Source organism: Schistocerca nitens, chromosome 12 (assembly GCF_023898315.1).
Source record: "Schistocerca nitens isolate TAMUIC-IGC-003100 chromosome 12, iqSchNite1.1, whole genome shotgun sequence".
Lineage (NCBI taxonomy): Eukaryota > Metazoa > Arthropoda > Insecta > Orthoptera > Acrididae > Schistocerca > Schistocerca nitens.
The window spans coordinates 123,980,273-124,000,870 of NC_064625.1; the positions used below are offsets into that span (position 1 = coordinate 123,980,273).

At 43.9% G+C, this 20,598-nt stretch overlaps 1 protein-coding gene across 2 annotated transcripts in view; it reads right to left on the reverse strand.

Annotated features, from left to right (window-relative positions):
• Nucleotides 1–20,598, reverse strand: part of LOC126215057 (uncharacterized) — a 128,390-nt gene that overhangs the window by 56,910 nt on the left and 50,882 nt on the right. For both annotated transcript variants that reach the window (XM_049941705.1, XM_049941706.1), the window contains one exon: nucleotides 8,738–9,051. In XM_049941705.1, the coding sequence (XP_049797662.1) occupies nucleotides 8,738–9,051 (314 nt within the window). The remainder of the gene's footprint in view (nucleotides 1–8,737; nucleotides 9,052–20,598) is intronic.

The window sequence follows — 20,598 nt, forward strand, 5'->3', positions numbered from 1 at the left end:
AGAAGCCACCCTCGGCGAAGATCAGTTTGGATTGCCCAGAAATGTTGGAACACGTCAGGCAATACTGACCCTACGACGTATCTTAGAAAATAGAATAAGGAAAGGCAAACCTACATTTCTAGCATTTGTAGACTTAGAGAAAGCTTTTGATAGTGTTGACTGGAATACTCTCTTTCAAATTCTAAAGGAGGCAGGGGTAAAATACAGGGAGCGAAAGGCTATTTACAATTTGTACAGAAACCAAATGGCAGTTATAAGAGTCGAGGGGCATGAAAAGAAAGCAGTGGTTGGGAAGGGAGCGAGACAGGGTTGTTGCCCATCTCTGATGTTATTCAATCTGTATATTGAGCTAGCAGTAAAGGAAACAAAAGAAAAATTCGGAGTAGGTATTAAAGTTCATGGAGAAGAAATAAAAACGTTGAGGTTTGCCAATGACATTGTAATTCTGTCAGAGACAGCAAAGGACTAGGAAGAGCTGTTGAACGGAAAGGACAGTGTCTTGAAAGGAGGATATAAGATGAATATCAACAAAAGCAAAATGAGAATAATGGAATGTAGTCGAATTAAGTCGGGTGATGCTGAGGGAATTACATTAGGAAATGAGACACTTAAAGTAGTAAAGGAGTTTTGCTATTTGGGGAGCAAAATAACTGATGATGGTCGAAGTAGAGAGGATATAAAATGTAGACTGGCAATGGCAAGGAAAGCGTTTCTGAAGAAGAGAAATTTGTTAACATCGAGTATAGATTTAAGTGTCAGGAAGTCGTTTCTGAAAGTATTTGTATGGAGCGTAGCCATGTATGGTAGTGAAACATGGACGATAACCAGTTTGGACAAGAAGAGAATAGAAGCTTTCGAAATGTGGTGCTACAGAAGAATGCTGAAGATAAGGTGGGTAGATCACGTAACTAATGAGGAGGTATTGAATAAGATTGGGGAGAAGAGAAGTTTGTGGCACAACTTGACTAGAAGAAGGGATCGGTTGGTAGGACATGTTTTGAGGCATCAAGGGATCACAAATTTAGCATTGGAGGGCAGCGTGGAGGGTAAAAATCGTAGAGGGAGACCAAGAGATGAATACACTAAGCAGATTCAGAAGGATGTAGGTTGCAGTAAGTACTGGGAGATGAAAAAACTTGCACAGGATAGGGCAGCATGGAGAGCTGCATCAAACCAGTCTCAGGACTGAAGACAACAACAACAACAACAACAACAACATGATGGGTAGAATACTGGGGTGACTGGAGGCTGGTCAAAAGCAGCAGGTCGTAGCACGGGCCCTCCATGTGCCACAAAGTGTAATCTCAAGATTATGTCAACGATTCCAGGAGACAGGAAACGTGTCCAGGTCCTACAGTACGGGACGTCCACAGTGTACAACACCACAAGAAGACCGATATCTCACCATCAGTGCCCACAGACAGCTACGGAGTACTGCAGGTAGCCTCGCTTGGGACCTTACAGGAGCCACTGGAACAGTTGTCTCCAGACACACAGTCAACAGATGACTGAACAGACATGGTTTATTCGCCCGGAGACGGGAAGGTGCATTCCACTGACCCCTGGTCACAGGAGAGCCCGTAAAGCCTGGTATTAAGAACACAGTACATGGTCATTGGAACAGTGGTCCCAGGTTTATGTTCACAGACGAGTCCATGTGTATTCTGAACATTGATTCTCACTGGGTTTTCATCTGGCGTGAATCAGGAACCAGATACCAACCCCTTAATGTCCTTGAAAGGGACCTGTATGGAGGTCGTGGTTCGATTGTATGGGTGGGATTATAATTGGTGCATGTACACCCCTGCATGTCTTTGCCAGAGGAACCGTAACAGGTCAGGTGTATCGGGACGTCATTTTGCACCAGTACGTCCGCCTTTTCAGGGGTTCAGTGGGTCCCACCTTCCTCCTGATGGATGATAATGCACGGCCCCCCACCGAGCTGCCATCATGGAACAGAACATATCAGGTGAATGGAGTGGCCTGGATGTTCTCCAGACCTAAATCCCATAGAGCACGTCTGGAATGCTATCGGTCGACGTATCACTGCACGTCTTCAAACTTCAGGAGCTCCGACAGGCACTGGTGCAAGAATGGGAGGCTATACCCCAGCAGCTGCTCAACCACCTGATCCAGAGTATGCCAACCCATTGTGTGGCCTGTGTACATGTGCACGGTGATCCTATCCCATATTGATGTCGGGGCACATGCGCAGGAAACAGTGGCGTTATGTAGCACACGTGTTTCAGGACGGTTTTCTCAACTTATCACCAATACCGTGAACTTACAGATCTGTGTCGTGTGTGTTCCCTATGTGCCTATGCTATTAGTGCCAGTTTTGTGTAGTGCCACGTTGTGTGGCACCACATTCTGCAGTTATCCTTAATTTATGAGCACGAGTGTAGATCCAGAGTTTCTAGCGAGCAGACAGGTTGGTAGCAGGTCTTCAAGTCACCCTTTCCTCAGCAACACACGGCCATCACTGACACCGAGGCAAAACGAAATTTCATCACAAAACACGACAGACCTCCATCCCGCTCTCCAATGAGCTCCCACTTGGCACCACGTGGACTGCACGGTACAGGGCACCTGGCTCTGAGCTGTCCAATGAGTAACCGGTTTTTAACAGTTTGTTGTGTCACTGTGGTGCCAACTGCAGCCCAAATTGCTGCTGCAGATGCAAAATGACACGTCAGAGGCGTACAACAGACACGACCGTCTTCCCTCTCAGTACCTGCCACGTGGCCTTCCACGGCCCGACCTTCTCGTGACCGTACATTCCCGTGACCAATGCTGCCAGCAATTGTGTGTAGCGCCACATTCCCGCCGAGTCTTTCTGCAGTAAATGATAAATAACTGAAACCCTCAGCTGCCGACAGGTGGTGTTGACATACCTCGATGGGGACAGCTGCAAATGTGTGCCTCGACCGGGGCTCGAACCCGGTATCTCCTGCTTACACGGCAGACATTCTATCCATTTGAGCCACCGCTGACACAGATGAATAGCGCAACTGCAGGGACTTATCCCTTGCACGCTTCCCATGAGACAGGCATTCCCAACTGCCCACAATCTATCTACGTAATGTTCCTATTAGATCTGCAGTGTCACAAAATGAACATCAGCTTCTCACAGCCCTACTAAACGACCTCATTCAAACTCAAAAGCATCTTTGTTACCTTAAAGGTGTTATTGACTAACAACTCACCACGTCTAATCCCAAAGGTAACTAACGATGATATGAAACTTCCTGGCAGATTAATACTGGACCGAGATTCGAACTCGGGACCTTTGCCTTTCGCGGGCAAGTGCCCGAGGTAGTGCTCAAAGAAGGAGACGAGGTACTGGCAGAACTGAAGCTCCGAGGATGGGTTGTGAGTCGTGCTCGGGTGGCTCAGTTGGTAGAACAGTTGCACGCAAAAGGCAAAGGTCCCGAGTTCGACTCTCGGCCAGGCATACAGTTTTAATCTGCCAGGAAGTTTCATATCAGCACACACTCCACTGCAGGGTGAACATTTCATTCTGGTAACTAATGCTCGCAACTGTTACAGTGTGCATCTAGAGCAAACCTGATCTGCATCCTCATAGCAACACTACTACACCACTCTTATGCGACTGGCACAAAAATTTGAATATGCATCTTTCAGATGTAGAAACACACCTAACTAACTCTCGTTTACATAGCAAAACTCCTCCTTGATGTAGCAATTTTTTTTTCTGTCAGTGTATAGTGGATTCATATTCCGAATGGAAACAGCATACCGAGTGTCACAGTTACATTCTCCTTCAACTCTTATCAGTTAAGTACATTCCTGATGGCACCTTTGGTATTGTGGCTGATATGACAAACACATGTGCATTGCAGAGTGGAAATATTAGCAATTTCAAAGGAACTACAGCAGCAGAACTCAAAAGTTTGTTTTGACTTCATATAACTACGGAAACTCAAAGATTTTCCAGAGTTCAAATGTACTGGGACATGACACTGAAAATGCAATTATTCTGAGGCAATAATGTCCAGAGGCAGGTTTCTCAAACTGAGAACTAATTTGCAACTACTTAACAACAAAGATATACCAGCTGACACTTAAAGACAGGTTTTATAAAGTTTGGCCACATATTCTGCCCTGCTCGACAGATGTCTAGTAGTTTTTGTTGTTGTGGTCTTCAGTCCTGAGACTGGTTTCATGCAGCTCTCCATGCTACTCTATCCTGTGCAAGCTTCTTCATCTCCCAGTACCTACTGCAACCTACATCCTTCTGAATCTGCTTAGTGTATTCATCTCTTGGTCTCCCTCTACGATTTTTACCCTCCACGCAGCCCTCCAATGCTAAATTTGTGATCCCTTGATGCCTCAAAACATGTCCTACCAACCGATCCCTTCTTCTAGTCAAGTTGTGCCACAAACTTCTCTTCTCCCCAATCCTATTCAATACCTCCTCATTAGTTACGTGATCTACCCACCTTATCTTCAGCATTCTTCTGTAGCACCACATTTCGAAAGCTTCTATTCTCTTCTTGTCCAAACTGGTTATCGTCCATGTTTCACTACCATACATGGCTACGCTCCATACAAATACTTTCAGAAACGACTTCCTGACACTTAAATCTATACTCGATGTTAACAAATTTCTCTTCTTCAGAAACGATTTCCTTGCCATTGCCAGTCTACATTTTATATCCTCTCTACTTCGACCATCATCAGTTATTTTACTCCCTAAATAGCAAAACTCCTTTACTACTTTAAGTGTCTCATTTCCTAATCTAATCCCCTCAGCATCACCCGATTTAATTTGACTACATTCCATTATCCTCGTTTTGCTTTTGTTGATGTTCATCTTATATCCTCCTTTCAAGACACTGTCCATTCCGTTCAACTGTTCTTCCAAGTCCTTTGCTGTCTGACAGAATTACTCCTAGTTATCGGCAGATAAAGAGTTAGGAGTCGTGGCAATGACCCTATTTGTAGGGCAGGTCTGTAAAGCAGTATATTAAGGGAATAGCAGCTCTGTGAGGTATCAAAAATTACATGTTAGTAGTAAGCTTATAATTTTATTTCTTAACAGAGAGCATCAACTGAATCTCAACTCTCTTTGTCAGAGTTATTTGGGCAAGGGACAACATTAGTTTCAGCGCAGTGAATAAAAAAAAGAATCGAGACAAAGGAATTAGTGACATTAGCTGCCAGTAGAAATGGATTAAGTCAGTGGGGAAAGTTGAAAATCTGTCAAGGCCAGGATTCGGACCCAGCTGGGAGACGGGAGACGTTCCGACCACTACGCCATCCGGACACAGATAGCTCTAGCACATCTGTCGGACCCAAATTCTCGGTTTATCACCAGTTCCCGTAGCAGTTTGAGCATTGTGAGCATCCGCACTGAAGGGATCGTTGGCCACCCTCACCTTAATTACGTATATGGTGTCTGTTCTTTCGGACATGTCCTCATGTCTTCATTCGTGGAGGCTGCAGCATCAAAACTGAGTGCGTTCTTTCGGACCCGTCCAAAAGAACAGACACCACATATAACACTATCAGCCATGAAAACTGTTACACCACGAAGATGACTTGCTACAGACGCGAAATTTAACCAACAGGAAGAAGATGCTGTGATATGCAAATGATTAGCTTTTCAGAGCATTCACACAGGTTAGGTTAGGTTAGGTTAGGTTAGGTTAGGTTAGGTTGGCACCAGTGGCGACACCTGCAACGTGCTGACATGAGGAAAGTTTCCAACCAATTTCTCATACACAAACAGCAGTTGACTGGCGTTGCCTGGTGAAATGTTGTTGTGATGCCTTGTGTTAGGAGGAGAAATGCGTACCATCATGTTTCCAGCTTTGATAAAGGTCAGATTGTAGCCTATCGCGACTGCAGTTTATTGGATCGTGACACTGCTGCTCGCGTTGGTCGAGATGCAATGACTGTTAGCAGAATATGGAATCGGTGGGTTCGGGAGGGTAATATGGAACGCCGTGCTGGATCCCAACAGCCTCATATCACTAGCAGTCGAGATGACAGGCATCTTATCCGCACGGCTGTAACGGATCGTACAGCCACGTCCCGATCCCTTAGTCAACAGATGGGCACGTTTGCAAGACAACAACCATCTGCACTAACTGTTTGACGACGTCTGCAGCAGCACGGACTATCAGCTCGGAGATAATGGCTGTGGTTACCCTTGACGCTGCATCACAGACAGGAGCACCTGCGATGGTGTACTCGACGACAAACTTGGGTGCACGAATGGCAAAATGTCATGTTTTTGGATGAATGCAGGTTCTGTTTACAGCATCATGATGGTCGCATCAGTGTTTGGCGACATCGCGGTGAACGCACATTGGAAGCGTGTATTCGTCATCGCCATACTGGTGTATCACCCAGCGTGATGGTATGGGGTGCCACTGATTACATGTCTCGGTCACCTCTTGTTCGCATTGACGGCACTCAGAACAGGGGACGTTACATTTCAGATGTGTTACGACCCGTGGCTCTACTCTTCATTCAATCTCTGCAAAACCCTACATTTCAGCAGGATAAAGCACAACCGCATGTTGCAGGTCCTCTACGGGCCTATCTGGATACAGAAAGTGTTTGACTGGTGTCATGTCCAGCACATTCTCCAGGTCTCTCACCAAATGAAAACGTCTGGTCAATGGTGGCTGAGCAACTGGCTCGTCACAATACGCCAGTCACTACTCTTGATGAACTGTGGTATCGTGTTGAAGCTGCATGGGCAGCTGTACCTGTACACTCCATCCAAGCTCTGTTTTACTCAATGCCCAGGCGTATCAAGGCCGTTATTGCGGCCAGAGGTGGTTGTTCTGGGTACTGATTTCTCAGGATCTATCCATCGAAACTGCGTGAAAATGTAATCACATGTCAGTTCTAGTATAATATATTTGTCCAATGAATACCTGTTTATCATCTGCATTTCTTCTTGGTGTAGCACTTTTAATGGCCAGTAGTGTGTAATAAAGAAGCAAAAAACGGGGCATAAGATATATTTTGATAATTTTTTTCCTTATTCAAGTGTTGAAATGAGGAACCATTTGTGCTGCTGGCATTGTCAAACTCCTCTAAGTCAAGACAACGAAGCAATGAAGAAGGAAAGAGTGTTTTGAGAAGAAATTTGCAGCACAGGGGACACAACACCAGTGAAACGGGTGGACAGCAAAACAGTTGCTCAAAGTTCAAATTTTATTGGGCGAGGAGAAACAAAATAAACGAGTTACTATCGACTGACCTGATCGGTAAAACTGTGCATCTGTGGCAGGGGTTGAATTGATCTTTTCGATCAACTGATTTCTTATTACAGACTATGTGTACTATCCAAGAAATGGATACTGGTAGTTTTCCATGCTGTTGATTTTGCTGTGGTACAGAGTTGGTCAGAACACAGGACAAGTGCCACAGCAACTGGTCTCGCGTCAAAGAAAATAGTGGATCTCCTACATTTCTATATGAGGCTGCCTGAGGTTCCAGTGTTAAGTGGGAAGGATATCCCCAATAATAAAAGCAATCACCCATCACCTTCAGAGATGAAGAGTAGAAACTAGGCCTCCTGGAGAGATTCAGAACACTGGAGCACAACATTAGCCTCTTCATTAAAATGCCCAGAATTCAAAGGACAGTATAGAGTAAAATGTGAAAAAGAGAAATCTACATTTTTGTTCGTCAGAGGTATGTAACTCTTTCCATCCATTTAATTAACAAGAACATTATAACTCCCTATTTGTTGTTAACTAAAAACACAGGGAATTTTATATCTACTGTCTGTTTAAAAGAGTTCCCAATTAATATACTAGTTACGTATATTTTGTTACAGTGCCAACTGAGACCCAGTATACAAAACTGTATAAAAAGTATCTTCTTGGAAACATATAAACATATCTGTATAAATCTTGCCTCAGATCATTAAAAAAATCATCTTTGAGCATTGAAGCATAAAAATTTTTCTTACTTCACAAAAAATCCAGTTCCGAAAGAGTTAAGACACGCAGAGGTTGCATACTATCTGGAGCTCAAAATACCCCACTTGTAAGTCTTGTATCAACAGAGTAATTGAAGCAACTATAATTTTTTAAACTCTAATTACCTTTTTTTAAACAATAGCGCAAAGCTATTGAAAAAAATATAGGTACAGTGATGTAATGCTTTTTAACATTGGCACTGAAATGACATTCAATCTTTATAGCACAGGCCCATCCTCCTGCTGTTTATAATGTGGAGTCTGACACGAGAGCACCAGTTAGTAGACTTTATATCACCATAGCTGTTTCTGGCAAACTTGCTTTACAATTTTAGATCATTTCTTGAATAGTTTCGTGACAAATTTCATTGGCAGCATTAACAAATACTATACTGTTGCACTCACATTTTCAGGGGCTTTCAAATGTGGTTAAAAACGTAATATTGCTCCATTAAAAAATGTACTTGCTTCAATACGCTGGTTATTACAGCAGTTTAGCAAACTAAACATGCAATAAAATTGTGTGTTCACCTACAGACTATCATATGCTGGAAATATTGTTTTGATGTCTTGAACAAATCATAACATAAAAGAGTGTTCAAGTTACGGGTGATTCACAACATATACACAAAAATAGAAACTAATACATGCAGTCAGTCTCTCTCTCTCTCTCTCTCTCTCTCTCTCTCTCTCTCTCTCTCTATCTGTGTGTGTGTGTGTGTGTGTGTGTGTGTGTGTGTGTGTGTGTCAGAATGGTAATGCACTCACGTCTTTTGCGCTTCTCCCACTGTCCAAAGCAGTGTGGCGGAAGTTAGGGTATGCTTGTTTGCCTTCAAGAAGTATTCAAAGTCCTGTGGGGCAAAATAGTTCCAGTCGATGTGTATCTCCTTCAGTCGTGGACAGGCATCAGTCAACAGACGGAGCCTTACGGGCGTCAGATGAGGCTTGTCCAGGAGCACCTCCAGAGTGCTCAAATGTTCCAAGCTGGACAACAATTCCATACACCTTTGGTCAATCAGCATGGTTGTCCACAGTTTCAGCTTCTCTATTCTCGGACACTTCTCGAATATATGTTTCATTAGCTGTACAAAGAACAAATTACGGTACATTTGTTAGGCTAGTCACATCTTCCACAGATTACATTTCACTATGGTAAACCCACAGGTTTCAATGTCAACTCTTTTAACATGAAAATTTGCCTCTTATAATTATATTTTTCCCTGAGACACTTAAGTCTGTTCTTTATCTACGATAATGATTGAAGCAGAAGAAATTAATTAAAATTTGTGCTACAGCCGGAACTCGAACCCGGGTCTTCTTGTTTGCTAGGCAGAAATGCTAACCGGCACACCGCCACAGCATTATTGTTGCATGAACTACCTCTGCTGAGTGCCCTCCCCAACAAAAACTTCAGTTCATATCTTCTGCTTATTTCCCTTACATTATCACCACTGCCAGGGCTCTCCGGCATTGGAATAGCATTGAATGCATGAGGGGGCGTTTGAAAAGTCCGTGCAAAAATAAAAACTACTTACGTGTTTCGGGTAAACGTTTTTTTTCATTTTTCGACATAGTCTTCTTTCAGACTTATACACTTTGTCCAACACTGTTCTAATTTGTTGATCCCTTCCGAATAATAGGAATTGTCCAAGCCTGCAAAATAGCTATTCTGGTTATCAAGTATAGCCTCTACTATTAGTAACTCACTGGAATTATCTACTTCAATTTTGCTACAAGATGAACTATTATTAATAGCAACAAAGACCCCACAACCAACTGTATTTGATCTATACTTTCTAAACGCTTATGTTCTTTGTAAAAATTTCATCTGACTTATCTCCAGCTTTAGCCAACTTTCAGTAGCTATAATGATTTGCACTTCAGTGCTTTCGATTAGTGCTTGGAGCTCTGGTTCTTTCCCAACACAGGTATGACAGTTTACAACTACAATACTGATTTTTGCTATGTCTACCCTTTTCCTGTGTTTGTCTCACACCCTCTGAAGCCAGTTGTACACTTTCCCCAAGACCCTCCAACCTAAAAAAACTGCCCTGCCCATTCCACAAAGCCCCTGCTACCCATGTAGTAGACACACAACTTGTGAAGCAGAACCTGAAGACCCACCACTTTCAGGCCACGTAGAGAAATATGCAACCTACATGGTCGCAGAACCGTCTGACCTCTGAAACTTCCTGGCAGATTAAAACTGTGTGCCAGACTGAGACTCTAACTCGGGACCTTTGCCTTTCGCGGGCAAGTGCTCGGTCCGGCACACAGTTTTAATCTGCCAGGAAGTTTCATATCAGCGCACACTCCGCTGTAGAGTGAAAATTTCATTCATCTGATCTCTGATTCAGACCCTCCACTCAGTCCTGTAGAGAAGGTCCACAGTCATTCCTGTCAGTGATGTTATAGACGGTGAGCTGTTCCTTCAACTCGCAAGCAAGACTGGCAGTCTTTACCACTTCATGTAACCGCCCGAAACTGGAGAGAATCTCTTCCGATTCAAAGCAACACTATTTTTAGTACCGACACGAGCCACCACCTGCTGTCGTCTGTATCCTTGTGCTCCTCACGGCATACGGAAGCACTTGTTCCCATCTAGAATGACTCTTCCCAGTATGCACATTGGAAGCTCCCAACTACCAGAAAAATCACCCTCTGTGAATGCTCTGATCTTGTGGATCAAGAGGCTTTCTCTGAAACAGGACAAGTTTTAAATTTAAAAAAGAGATGGGGCCCCTCCACACCCGCAACAACGTGGTGACCAAATCAAAAGTTCTACTGTCACCTCCGTAAACATGTTAGTTATCTAGCAAGTGGATCACAGGGGGCTGTGATGTTATCCGTGTGTCTGGGTAAGACTACGCATTAACACGGTCCATCATGTGATAGATAGTGGACGAAATGCGAGTGAGGGTAGCGATTTGAAGAGCAGACGGAAAAAAGTGCCATGGCTCGTGCCTTGGGAAAAAAACCTCTGCGACAGTGGGATGGGTAGTAAGAGCAGTAGTGGCTTACTAGCTGCAATAGTTCATGCAAGGTTGGATTTGTTAGTATGGGACAAGTGACTGCATCTGGCTCAGGGTCTTTGTCAGCCACAAAAAGTGCCCAAAATCTGTTCATCAGACGGTTCAAGGAGGCCCTCGGACAGCTCTCACTCCCCCTTCCCCAAATGTCTCTTGCTGCCTGCCACACCACGAGACAACATTCCATTCGACCATGGGGGTCATCCTCAATGTGGCTTCCCAGCTGCTATGAAGTACGAGGGTTGCCCAGAAAGTAACTGCACCTCATTTTTTTTTCCTCAGATGAAAATAATGCTACAAATGCGAAACATTACGTACGTATTATCTGAAGTCTCCCAAGTGAGCACACAAAGTTTCCGTCACTTCCCACAGATGGTGTAGCTGCGGGACAGTTTCAAAACGGCATCTGTAGGTGAAGTACGAGGGGGGACCCGAAAGAAACCGGACTCCGAGAGCGCTGCCAGTCGTAGACGTAGTGCAGGGTTCTCACGCTAGATGGTGTTAGTAGAGACCTTCACGAAACAGCTGTGCAGACGGCGTCAGTGTAGAGCTGAACGTGCAAGTGTGGTATTGTGTTTCTCTGGCTGTCGGCGGGTTACCTCTGCGAAGTCGTTATGGCAACTTTAAAAGAACAAAGAGTGTGTGTGAAATTTTGTTTCCTGCTTTAAAAAAAAAAAAAAAAAACTGCAATGGAGACACACCAAATGCTTCAGGAAGCTTTCCAGGAGGACAGAATGAGCCGCACACAGGTTTTCGAGTGGTTCGGGTGCTTTAAACGTGGTGAGATGTGTGCCGAAGACCGAGCTCATTCTGGATGCCCTTCAACATCGCGAAACATGGAGAACATTGAAAAGGTCCGCCAAAAGATCGACGAGGATCGTCGCCAAACGATCGACCAAATTTCAGCAGAGACAGGAATCGGTTGGAGCTCGTGCCGGCGGAGTTTGAGTGAGGATTTGCACAAGAGACGTGCTAAATTTGTTCCGCACCTTCTCACAAAGGAGCAAAAAACCATCCGCACGAATGTGTGTCAGGACTTGAAAACAGAGATTGCACGTCATCCAAACTTCTCGAACAAAGTCATTACAGGGGATGAGAGTTGGTGTTACGGGTACGACCCGGAAACCGAGCAAGCGTCGAGCCTGTGGAGGACTCCCAACTCTCCCAGACCAAAAAAAGCGAGGCAAGTGAGGTCAAATGTGAAGACTATGATCATTGTCTTTTTTGATGTTCGTGGAATTGTGAATCGGGAATTCGTACCCCCTGGCCAGACTGTTAACCGGCACTTTTACTTGGATGTTTTAAGGCGTCTGCGAGAGGATGTGAGGGGGAAATGCCAGGAACTTTGGCGATCAGGTGACCGGTTTCTGCATCACGACAACGCTCCACCACACACGGTCTCAGGAGTGACCCACTATTTGGCATCTCAGTGGTCTGTCGTTCCCCACACTCCGTATTGGCCGGACCTAGCCCCGTGCGACTTTTTCCTATTTCCACGAATGAAAAAAACGCTAAAAGGGGAGCGTGGAGGCGGTAAAAACAGCTTTGCAAAGGGCACTGGACAATATCAAACTTGAAGAGTTCCAAACATGCTTCCAACAGTGGGAAAAGAGACTTGACAAGTGCATCGCATGTAATGGAGAGTGTTTTGAAGGTGACTGAAGAAATTTTGTAAAAAGGCTCATCAATAAATTTTTTATGACAACAATCCGGTTTCTTTTGGGTGCCCCCTCGTACATTACAAGCAACGTGCTGTCAATGAATTTCTCACTGCAGAGAAAGAACCTGTGGGGAATATTCACAAAGGCTTGTGCAAATTCTGTGGAGCATCTGCTGTTAGAAGAAGTACAATTAGTCACCAGGCACGGAGGGTGATGTCATCAGAAGGTGGTTCGGCAGAGCTCCACGATCTGCAGCAGTCGGGGAGACTGTCCACGGCCCGACATCTCGCAGCGAGCTGATGTCGTCGTCCACAAGGACAGACACATTCGTGGAAGACATTTTGAGGACGATGAGGAGGCGATTCACACAGTGAACCACTGGTTCCGCCACCAGGACAAGGACTGGTATCGACAGCAGTTGTTGTGGTCTTCAGTCCTGAGACTGGTTTGATGCAGCTCTCCATGCTACCCTATCCTGTGCAAGTTTCTTCATCTCCCAGTACCTACTGCAACCTACATCCTTCTGAATCTGCTTAGTGTATTCATCTCTTGGTCTCCCTCTACGATTTTTACCCTCCACGCTGCCCTCCAATGCTAAATTTGTGATCCCTTGATGCCTTAGAACATGTCCTACCAAATGATCCCTTCTTGTCAAGTTGTGCCACAAACTCCTCTTCTCCCCAATTCTATTCAATACCTCCTCATTAGTTATGTGATCTACCCATCTAATCTTCAGCATTCTTCTGTAGCACCACATTTCGAAAGCTTCTATTCTCTTCTTGTCCAAACTAGTTATTGTCCATGTTTCACTTCCATACATGGCTACACTCCATACAAATACTTTCAGAAACGACTTCCTGACACTTAAATCTATACTCGATGTTAACAAATTTCTCTTCTTCAGAAACGATTTCCTTGCCATTGCCAGTCTACATTTTATATCCTCTCTACTTCGACCATCATCAGTTATTTTGCTCCCCAAATAGCAAAACTCCTTTACTACTTTAAGTGTCTCATTTCCTAATCTAATCCCCTCAGCATCACCCGATTTAATTTGACTACATTCCATGATCCTCGTTTTGCTTTTGTTGATGTTCATCTTATATTCTCCTTTCAAGACAATGTCGATTCCATTCAACTGCTCTTCCAAGTCCTTTGCTGTCTCTGACAGAATTACAATGTCATCGGCGAACCTCAAAGTTTTAATACCTACTCCGAATATTTCTTTTGTTTCCTTTACTGCTTGCTCAATATACAGATTGAATAACATCGGGGAGAGGCTACAACCCTGTCTCACTCCTTTCCCAACCACTGCTTCCCTTTCATGCCCCTCGGCTGTTATAACTGCCATCTGGTTTCTGTACAAATTGTAAATAGCCTTTCGCTCCCTGTATTTTATCCCTGCCACCTTTAGAATTTGGAAGAGAGTATTCCAGTCAACATTGTCAAAAGCTTTCTCTAAGTCTACAAATGCTAGAAACATAGGTTTGCCTTTCCTTAATCTTTCTTCTAATATAAGTCTTAAGGTCAGTATTGCCTCACGTGTTCCAATATTTCTACGGAATCCAAACTGATCTTCCCCAAGGTCCGCTTCTACCAGTTTTTCCATTCGTCTGTAAAGAATTCGCGTTAGTATTTTGCAGCTGTGACTTATTAAACTGATAGTTCGGTAATTTTCACATCTGTCAACACCTGCTTTCTTTGGGATTGGAATTATTATATTCTTCTTGAAGTCTGAGGGTATTTCACCTGTCTCATACATCTTGCTCACCAGATGGTAGAGTTTTGTCAAGACTGGCTCTCCCAAGGCAGTCAGTAGTTCTAGTGGAATGTTGTCTACTCCCGGGGCCTTGTTTCGGCTCAGGTCTTTCAATGCTCTGTCAAACTCTTGACGCAGTATCGCATCTCCCATTTCATCTTCATTTACATGCTCTTCCATTTCTATCGACAGGGCGTACACTATTTCTCTAAACAGGGTACAGTTGTACAAACGCACCATTTGCTATGCGGATGTAACTACTGGTGTCCTCCTCAGCACCTCCTGTAGTCGTGACTACTTCTGAGATAGAGGAAAGATCGGACCTGCTCTGTGTCCTCTCCATTAATGGCCAGCCTATTCGTGACGGTCGAATTTATCCGCATTTCTTCGGTTTTGCGAACATTTATCTTTAGGCCTGCAACTTCCGCCTCTCTATGTAACCCGGCCAGTTTCTCTTCGATGTCTCGATATCGTTGTGCCATTAAGCAGATGTCGTCTGCGAAATCTAAATCTTCGAGGCTATCCCGCATGGCCCATTGCACACCTCTCTTCCGTCCCCCCGTCACTCTCTTCATCACACGGTCCAACACCACAAAAAATAGTGTTGGCAAAAGAATACACCCTTGTCGTACTCCCGAATTAACTCGAAAAGGCTCCGTTAGTTCTCCATTACGTAGTACTTGGCATTCCTAGTGTTCATATAGTTCCTCGATGATAACCTTCATTGGAATGCCATATTTTGCAATTGTATCCCACACGACTCTTTGATTGTCAGTGTCGAAAGCCTTTCCAAAGTCATTGAAGGTAAGGTAGCACTCCACACTTTGTTCCAGAATAATTCTGAGAGTATTGATAAGGTCCACACAACTTCGATATTTTCTAAAAGCCGCCTGCTCTCTCCTCAGTTGTACTTCCACAGAATCCCTAACGCGATTTAAAATGATCCTCTGTACTGACAGTAGGATAATGCCCCACCAGTTGCAGTTAGTAACATCTATTTTGGGTATTTTCATGGTAATACCTCGTTTCCAATCTGTTGGCAGTTTCTCCTCTCTCCACAGCTTCTCTAAAAGGATGTACAATAACTTGACAGTGGAGCCCAAGCCTGTTTTCAGCATCTCAGATGTTATATTATCTGGTCCTGGTACCTTCCCATTCTTGAGCTGCTTCAGTGCTATCCAAATTTCTGCTTTCACGGGTGCATTTACAGCAATGCTGGGAGTAGGATCATTGTACTCCATTTGTTCTTATTCTTCAACCTCAATGCCAAGGCCTCTATTTAGAACTTCTTTAAAGTGTTCCTTCCACCTACATGATTGTTCTTCATGTGTAGTTAGTATCTCCCCTTTCTTATTCCTTACTGGTCGGTTCCTCTGGAACATCTTAGTAATATCATATACACTACTGGCCATTAAAATTGCTACACCAAGAGGAAACACAGATGATAAGTGGGTATTCATTGGACAAATATATTATACTAGAACTGACATGTGATTACATTTTCACGCAATTTGGGTGCATAGATCCTGAGAAATCAGTACACAGAACAATTACCTCTGGCCGTAATAACGGCCTTGATACGCTTGGGCATTGAGTCAAGTAGGGCTTGGATGGATTGTACAGGTACGATACCACAGCTCATCAAGAGTAGTGACTGGCGTATTGTGACGAGCCAGTTGCTCGGCCACCATTGACCAGACGTTTTCAGTTGGTGAGAGATCTGGAGAATGTTCTGGCCAGGGCAGCAGTCGAACATTTTCTGTAGCCGGAAAGGCACGTACAGGACCTGCAATGTGCGGTCGTGCATTATCCTGCTGAAATGTAGGGTTTCGCAGGGATTGAATGAAGGGTCGAGCCACGGGTCGTAACACATCGGAAATGTAACGTCCACTGTTCAAAGTGCCGTCAATGCGGACAAGAGGTGACCGAGACGTGTAACCAATGGCACCCCATACCATGACGCCGGGTATTATGCCAGTATGGCAATGATGAATACACACTTCCAATGTGCGTTCACCGCAATGTCGCCAAACACGGATGCAACCATCATGATGCTGTAAACAGAATCTGGATTCATCCGAAAAAATGACGTTTTGCCATTTGTGCACCCAGGTTCGTCGTTGAGTACACCATCACAGGCACTCCTGTCTGTGATGCAGCGTCAAGGGTAACAGCAGCCAAGGTCTCCAAAGCTGATAGTCCACGCTGCTGCAATTATCATCGAACTGTTCGTGCAGATGGTTGTCGTCTTGCAAATGTCCCATATCTGTTGACTCAGGGATCGAGACGTGGCTGCAGGATCCGTTACAGCCATGCAGATAAGATGCCTGTCATCTCGACTGCTAGTGATACGAGGCCGTTGGGGTCCAGCACAGCATTCCGTATTACCCTCCTGAACCCACTGATTCCATATTCTGCTAACAGTCATTGGATCTCGACCAACGCGAGCAGCCTCCTTACACAAGGCATCACAAGAATGTTTCACCAGGCAATGCCCGTCAACTGCTGTTTGTGTATGAGAAATCGATTGGAAACTTTCCTCATGTCAGCACGTTGTAGGTGTCGCCACCGGCGCCGAGCTAATCATTTGCATATCACAGAATCTTCTTCCTGTCGGTTAAATTTGGCGTCTGTAGCACGTCATCTTCGTGGTGTAGCAATTTTAATGGCCAGTAGTGTAGTTCTTTCACAACCCCCCTCTGCACTGTCTGTTCACCTATCCATCTTCTGTGGTCTCTTCTCACACTCCTTTTCACTTCCTTATCTACTGCTCTATAATCAGCTTGTGCCTATGCTCTGATTAACTCTTCCCTTGGCCTCCTTTCTATGGGTGATCTTCCTCCAGGTATGTTTGGACATCCAATCTCTCTGCAAGCGATTTTTAAAGCCAAGTTGTCTCTCATGCTGCTCACACTGCTGATGCAGATGCAGTGCGATGTGACACAGCAACGCACCAAACACAATGGCTGTATCACTCGGTAATGCCAAGTGGCCATCTGGAGCCCCATCTTCTTTTGACCGTATACAATCGTGTCTAGTGCTGCGAGCAATGGTGTACAGTGGCTAAATTCCTGCCAAGTCTTTCTGCAGTAACACAGAAGGGACATCCAGCTTCTCGTACCCATATTATGTGACCTCGTTCAAACTCGGCGATGTGTCGATAATGGTGTTTTTGTCACCGTAAAGGCATTCTTGATTATCAACAACTCACCACATCTAGCCTCAAAAGCAACTGACACTCACAACCGTTACAGTGTGCATTTAAAGCGAACCTGATTTGCATTGTTATAGTGGTGTTACTAGTGGCACTCTTACGCAGAGTTTGAATCGACATCACCTTTCAGATGCAGTAACACGCCTACCAACTTTCGCTTATGCTGCACAGCTCCTCCTCTGTGCTGTGATGTTTTCCCCCAAGGTCAGTGTAAGTAACAAAAATTAAAATGTGGATCAGGCCAAATCAGATTTGCATCCATGCATGAGTGTATTAACTGTTGTTGTTGTCGTCTTCAGTCCTGAGACTAGTTTGATGAAGCTCTCCATGCTACTCTATCCTGTGCAAGCTGCTTCATCTCCCAGTACCTACTGAAACCTACAGCCTTCTGAATCTGCTTAATGTATTCATCTCATGGTCTCCCTCTACGATTTTTACCCTCCATGCTGCCCTCCAATACTAAATTGGTGATCCCTTGATGCCTCAAAATATGTCCTACCAACCTATCCCTTCTTTTAGTCCAGCTGTGCCACAAATTTCTTCTCTCTCCAATTCTATTCAATACCTCCTCATTATGTGATCTACCAATCTAATCTTCAGCATTCTTCTGTAGCACCACTTTTCGAAAGCTTCTATTTTCTTCTTGTCTAAACTATTTATTGTCCATGTTTGACTTCCATACATGGCTACACTCCATACAAGTACTTTCAGAAACGACTTCCTGACACTTAAATCTATACTCTATGTTAACAAATTTCTCTTCTTCAGAAATGCTTTCCTTTCCGTTGCCAGTCTACATTTTATAACCTCTCTGCTTCAACCATCATCAGTTACTTTGTTCCCTAAATAGCAAAACTCCTTTACTACTTTAAGTGTCTCATTTCCTAATCTAATTCCCTCAGCATCTCCCGACTTAATTCGACTACATTCCATTATCCTTGTTTTGCTTTTGTTGATGTTCATCTTATATCCTCCTTTCCTCCTTTCACGACACTGTCAATTCTGTTCAAATGCTCTTCCAAGTCCTTTGCTGTTTCTGAGAGAATTACAATGTCATCGGCGATCCTCAAATTTTTTATTTCTTCTCCATGGATTTTAATACCTACTGCAAATTTTTCTTTTGTTTGCTTTACTGCTTGCTCAATATACAGATTGAATAGCATCGGGGAGAGGCTACAGCCCTGTCACTCCCTTCCCAACCACTGCTTCCCTTTCATGTCCCTCGACTCTTGTAACTGCCATCTGGTTCAAATGGCTCTGAGCACTATAGGACTTAACAGCTATGGTCATCGGTCCCCTAGAACTTAGAACTACTTAAACCTAACTAACCTAAGGACATCACACAACACCCAGTCATCACGAGGCAGAGAAAATCCCTGACCCCGCCGGGAATCGAACCCAGGAACCCGGGCGCTGGAAGCGAGAACGCTACCGCACGACCAACTGCCATCTGGTTTCTGTACAAATTGTAAATAGCCTTTCACTCCCTGTATTTTACCCCTGCCACCTTCAGAATATGAAAGTGTATTCCAGTCAACATTGTCAAAAGCTTTCTCTAAGTCTACAAATGCTAGAAACATAGGTTTGCCTTTTCTTAATCTATTTTCTAAGGTAAGTCGAAGGATCAGTATTGCCTCACGTGTTCCTACATTTCTACGGAATCCAAACTGACCTTCCTCGAGATCGGCTTCTACCAGTTTTTCCATTCGTCTATAAACAATTTGTGTTAGTGTTTTGTAGCCGTGGCTTATTAAACTGATAGTTCTGTTATTTTCACGTCTTTCAACACCTGCTTTCTTTGGGATTGGAATTATTATATTCTTCTTGAAGTCTGAGGGTATTTCGCCTGTCTCATACATCTTGCTCACTAGATGGTAGCGTTTTGTTAGGCCTGGCTCTCCCAAGGCTATCAGTAGTTCTAATGGGATGTTGTCTACTGCCGGGGCCTTGTTTCAACTCAGGTCTTTCAATGCTCTGTCAAACTCTTCACGCAGTATCGTATCTACCATTTTATCTTCATCTACATCATCTTCCATTTCCACAATATTGTCCTCAAGTACGCCATCCATCTTTCTGCTTTCCCTTCTTTGCTTCGAACTGGGTTTCCATCAAAGCTCTTGATATTCATACAAGTGGTTCTCTTTTCTCCAAAGGTCTCTTTAATTTTCCTGTAGGCAGTGTCTATCTTCCCCTAGTGAGACAAGCCTCTACATCCTTACATTTGTCCTCTAGCCATCCCTGCTTAACCATTTTGCACTTCCTGTCGGTCTCATTTTTGAGACGTTTGTATTCCTTTTTGCCTGCTTCATTTACTGCATTTTTATATTTTCTCCTTTCATCAATTAAATCCAATATCTCTTCTGTTACCCAAGGATTTCTATTAGCCCTCGTCTTTTTACCTACTTGATCCTCTGCTGCCTTCACTATTTCATCTCTCAAAGGTACCCATTCTTCTTCTACTGTATTTCTTTCCCCCATTCTTGTCAATCGTTCCCTAGTGCTCTCCCTGAAGCTCTCTACAACCTCTGGTTCTTTCAGTTTATCCAGATCCCATCTCCTCAAATTCCCACCTTTTTGCAGTTTCTTCAGTTTTAATCTACAGTTCATAATCAATATAAATTGTGGTCAGAGTCCACATCTGCCCCTGGAAATGTTTTACAATTTAAAACCTGGTTCCTGAATCTCTGTCTTACCATTATATAATGTATCTGACGTCTTGTATTAACTGATCACTTGAAAATAGCAACAGAAGACAGAACTAGCCAATCACGTTACAATATTCATTTTTGTCGTCTTCTTTTTCTTCTTCTTTCGAATAACCCATTTGGAGTGTATGATGAATCAACTTTGGCTACTCTTCATTGTATTAGATTTCCTTAGTTTCCAAATTTCCTTCATCCTTTTAGAGTGTTGTTCTTTTTCTTCTTGAGTCCACTTTCGACTAGTTGTTTTCTTTCTCCCCTGAA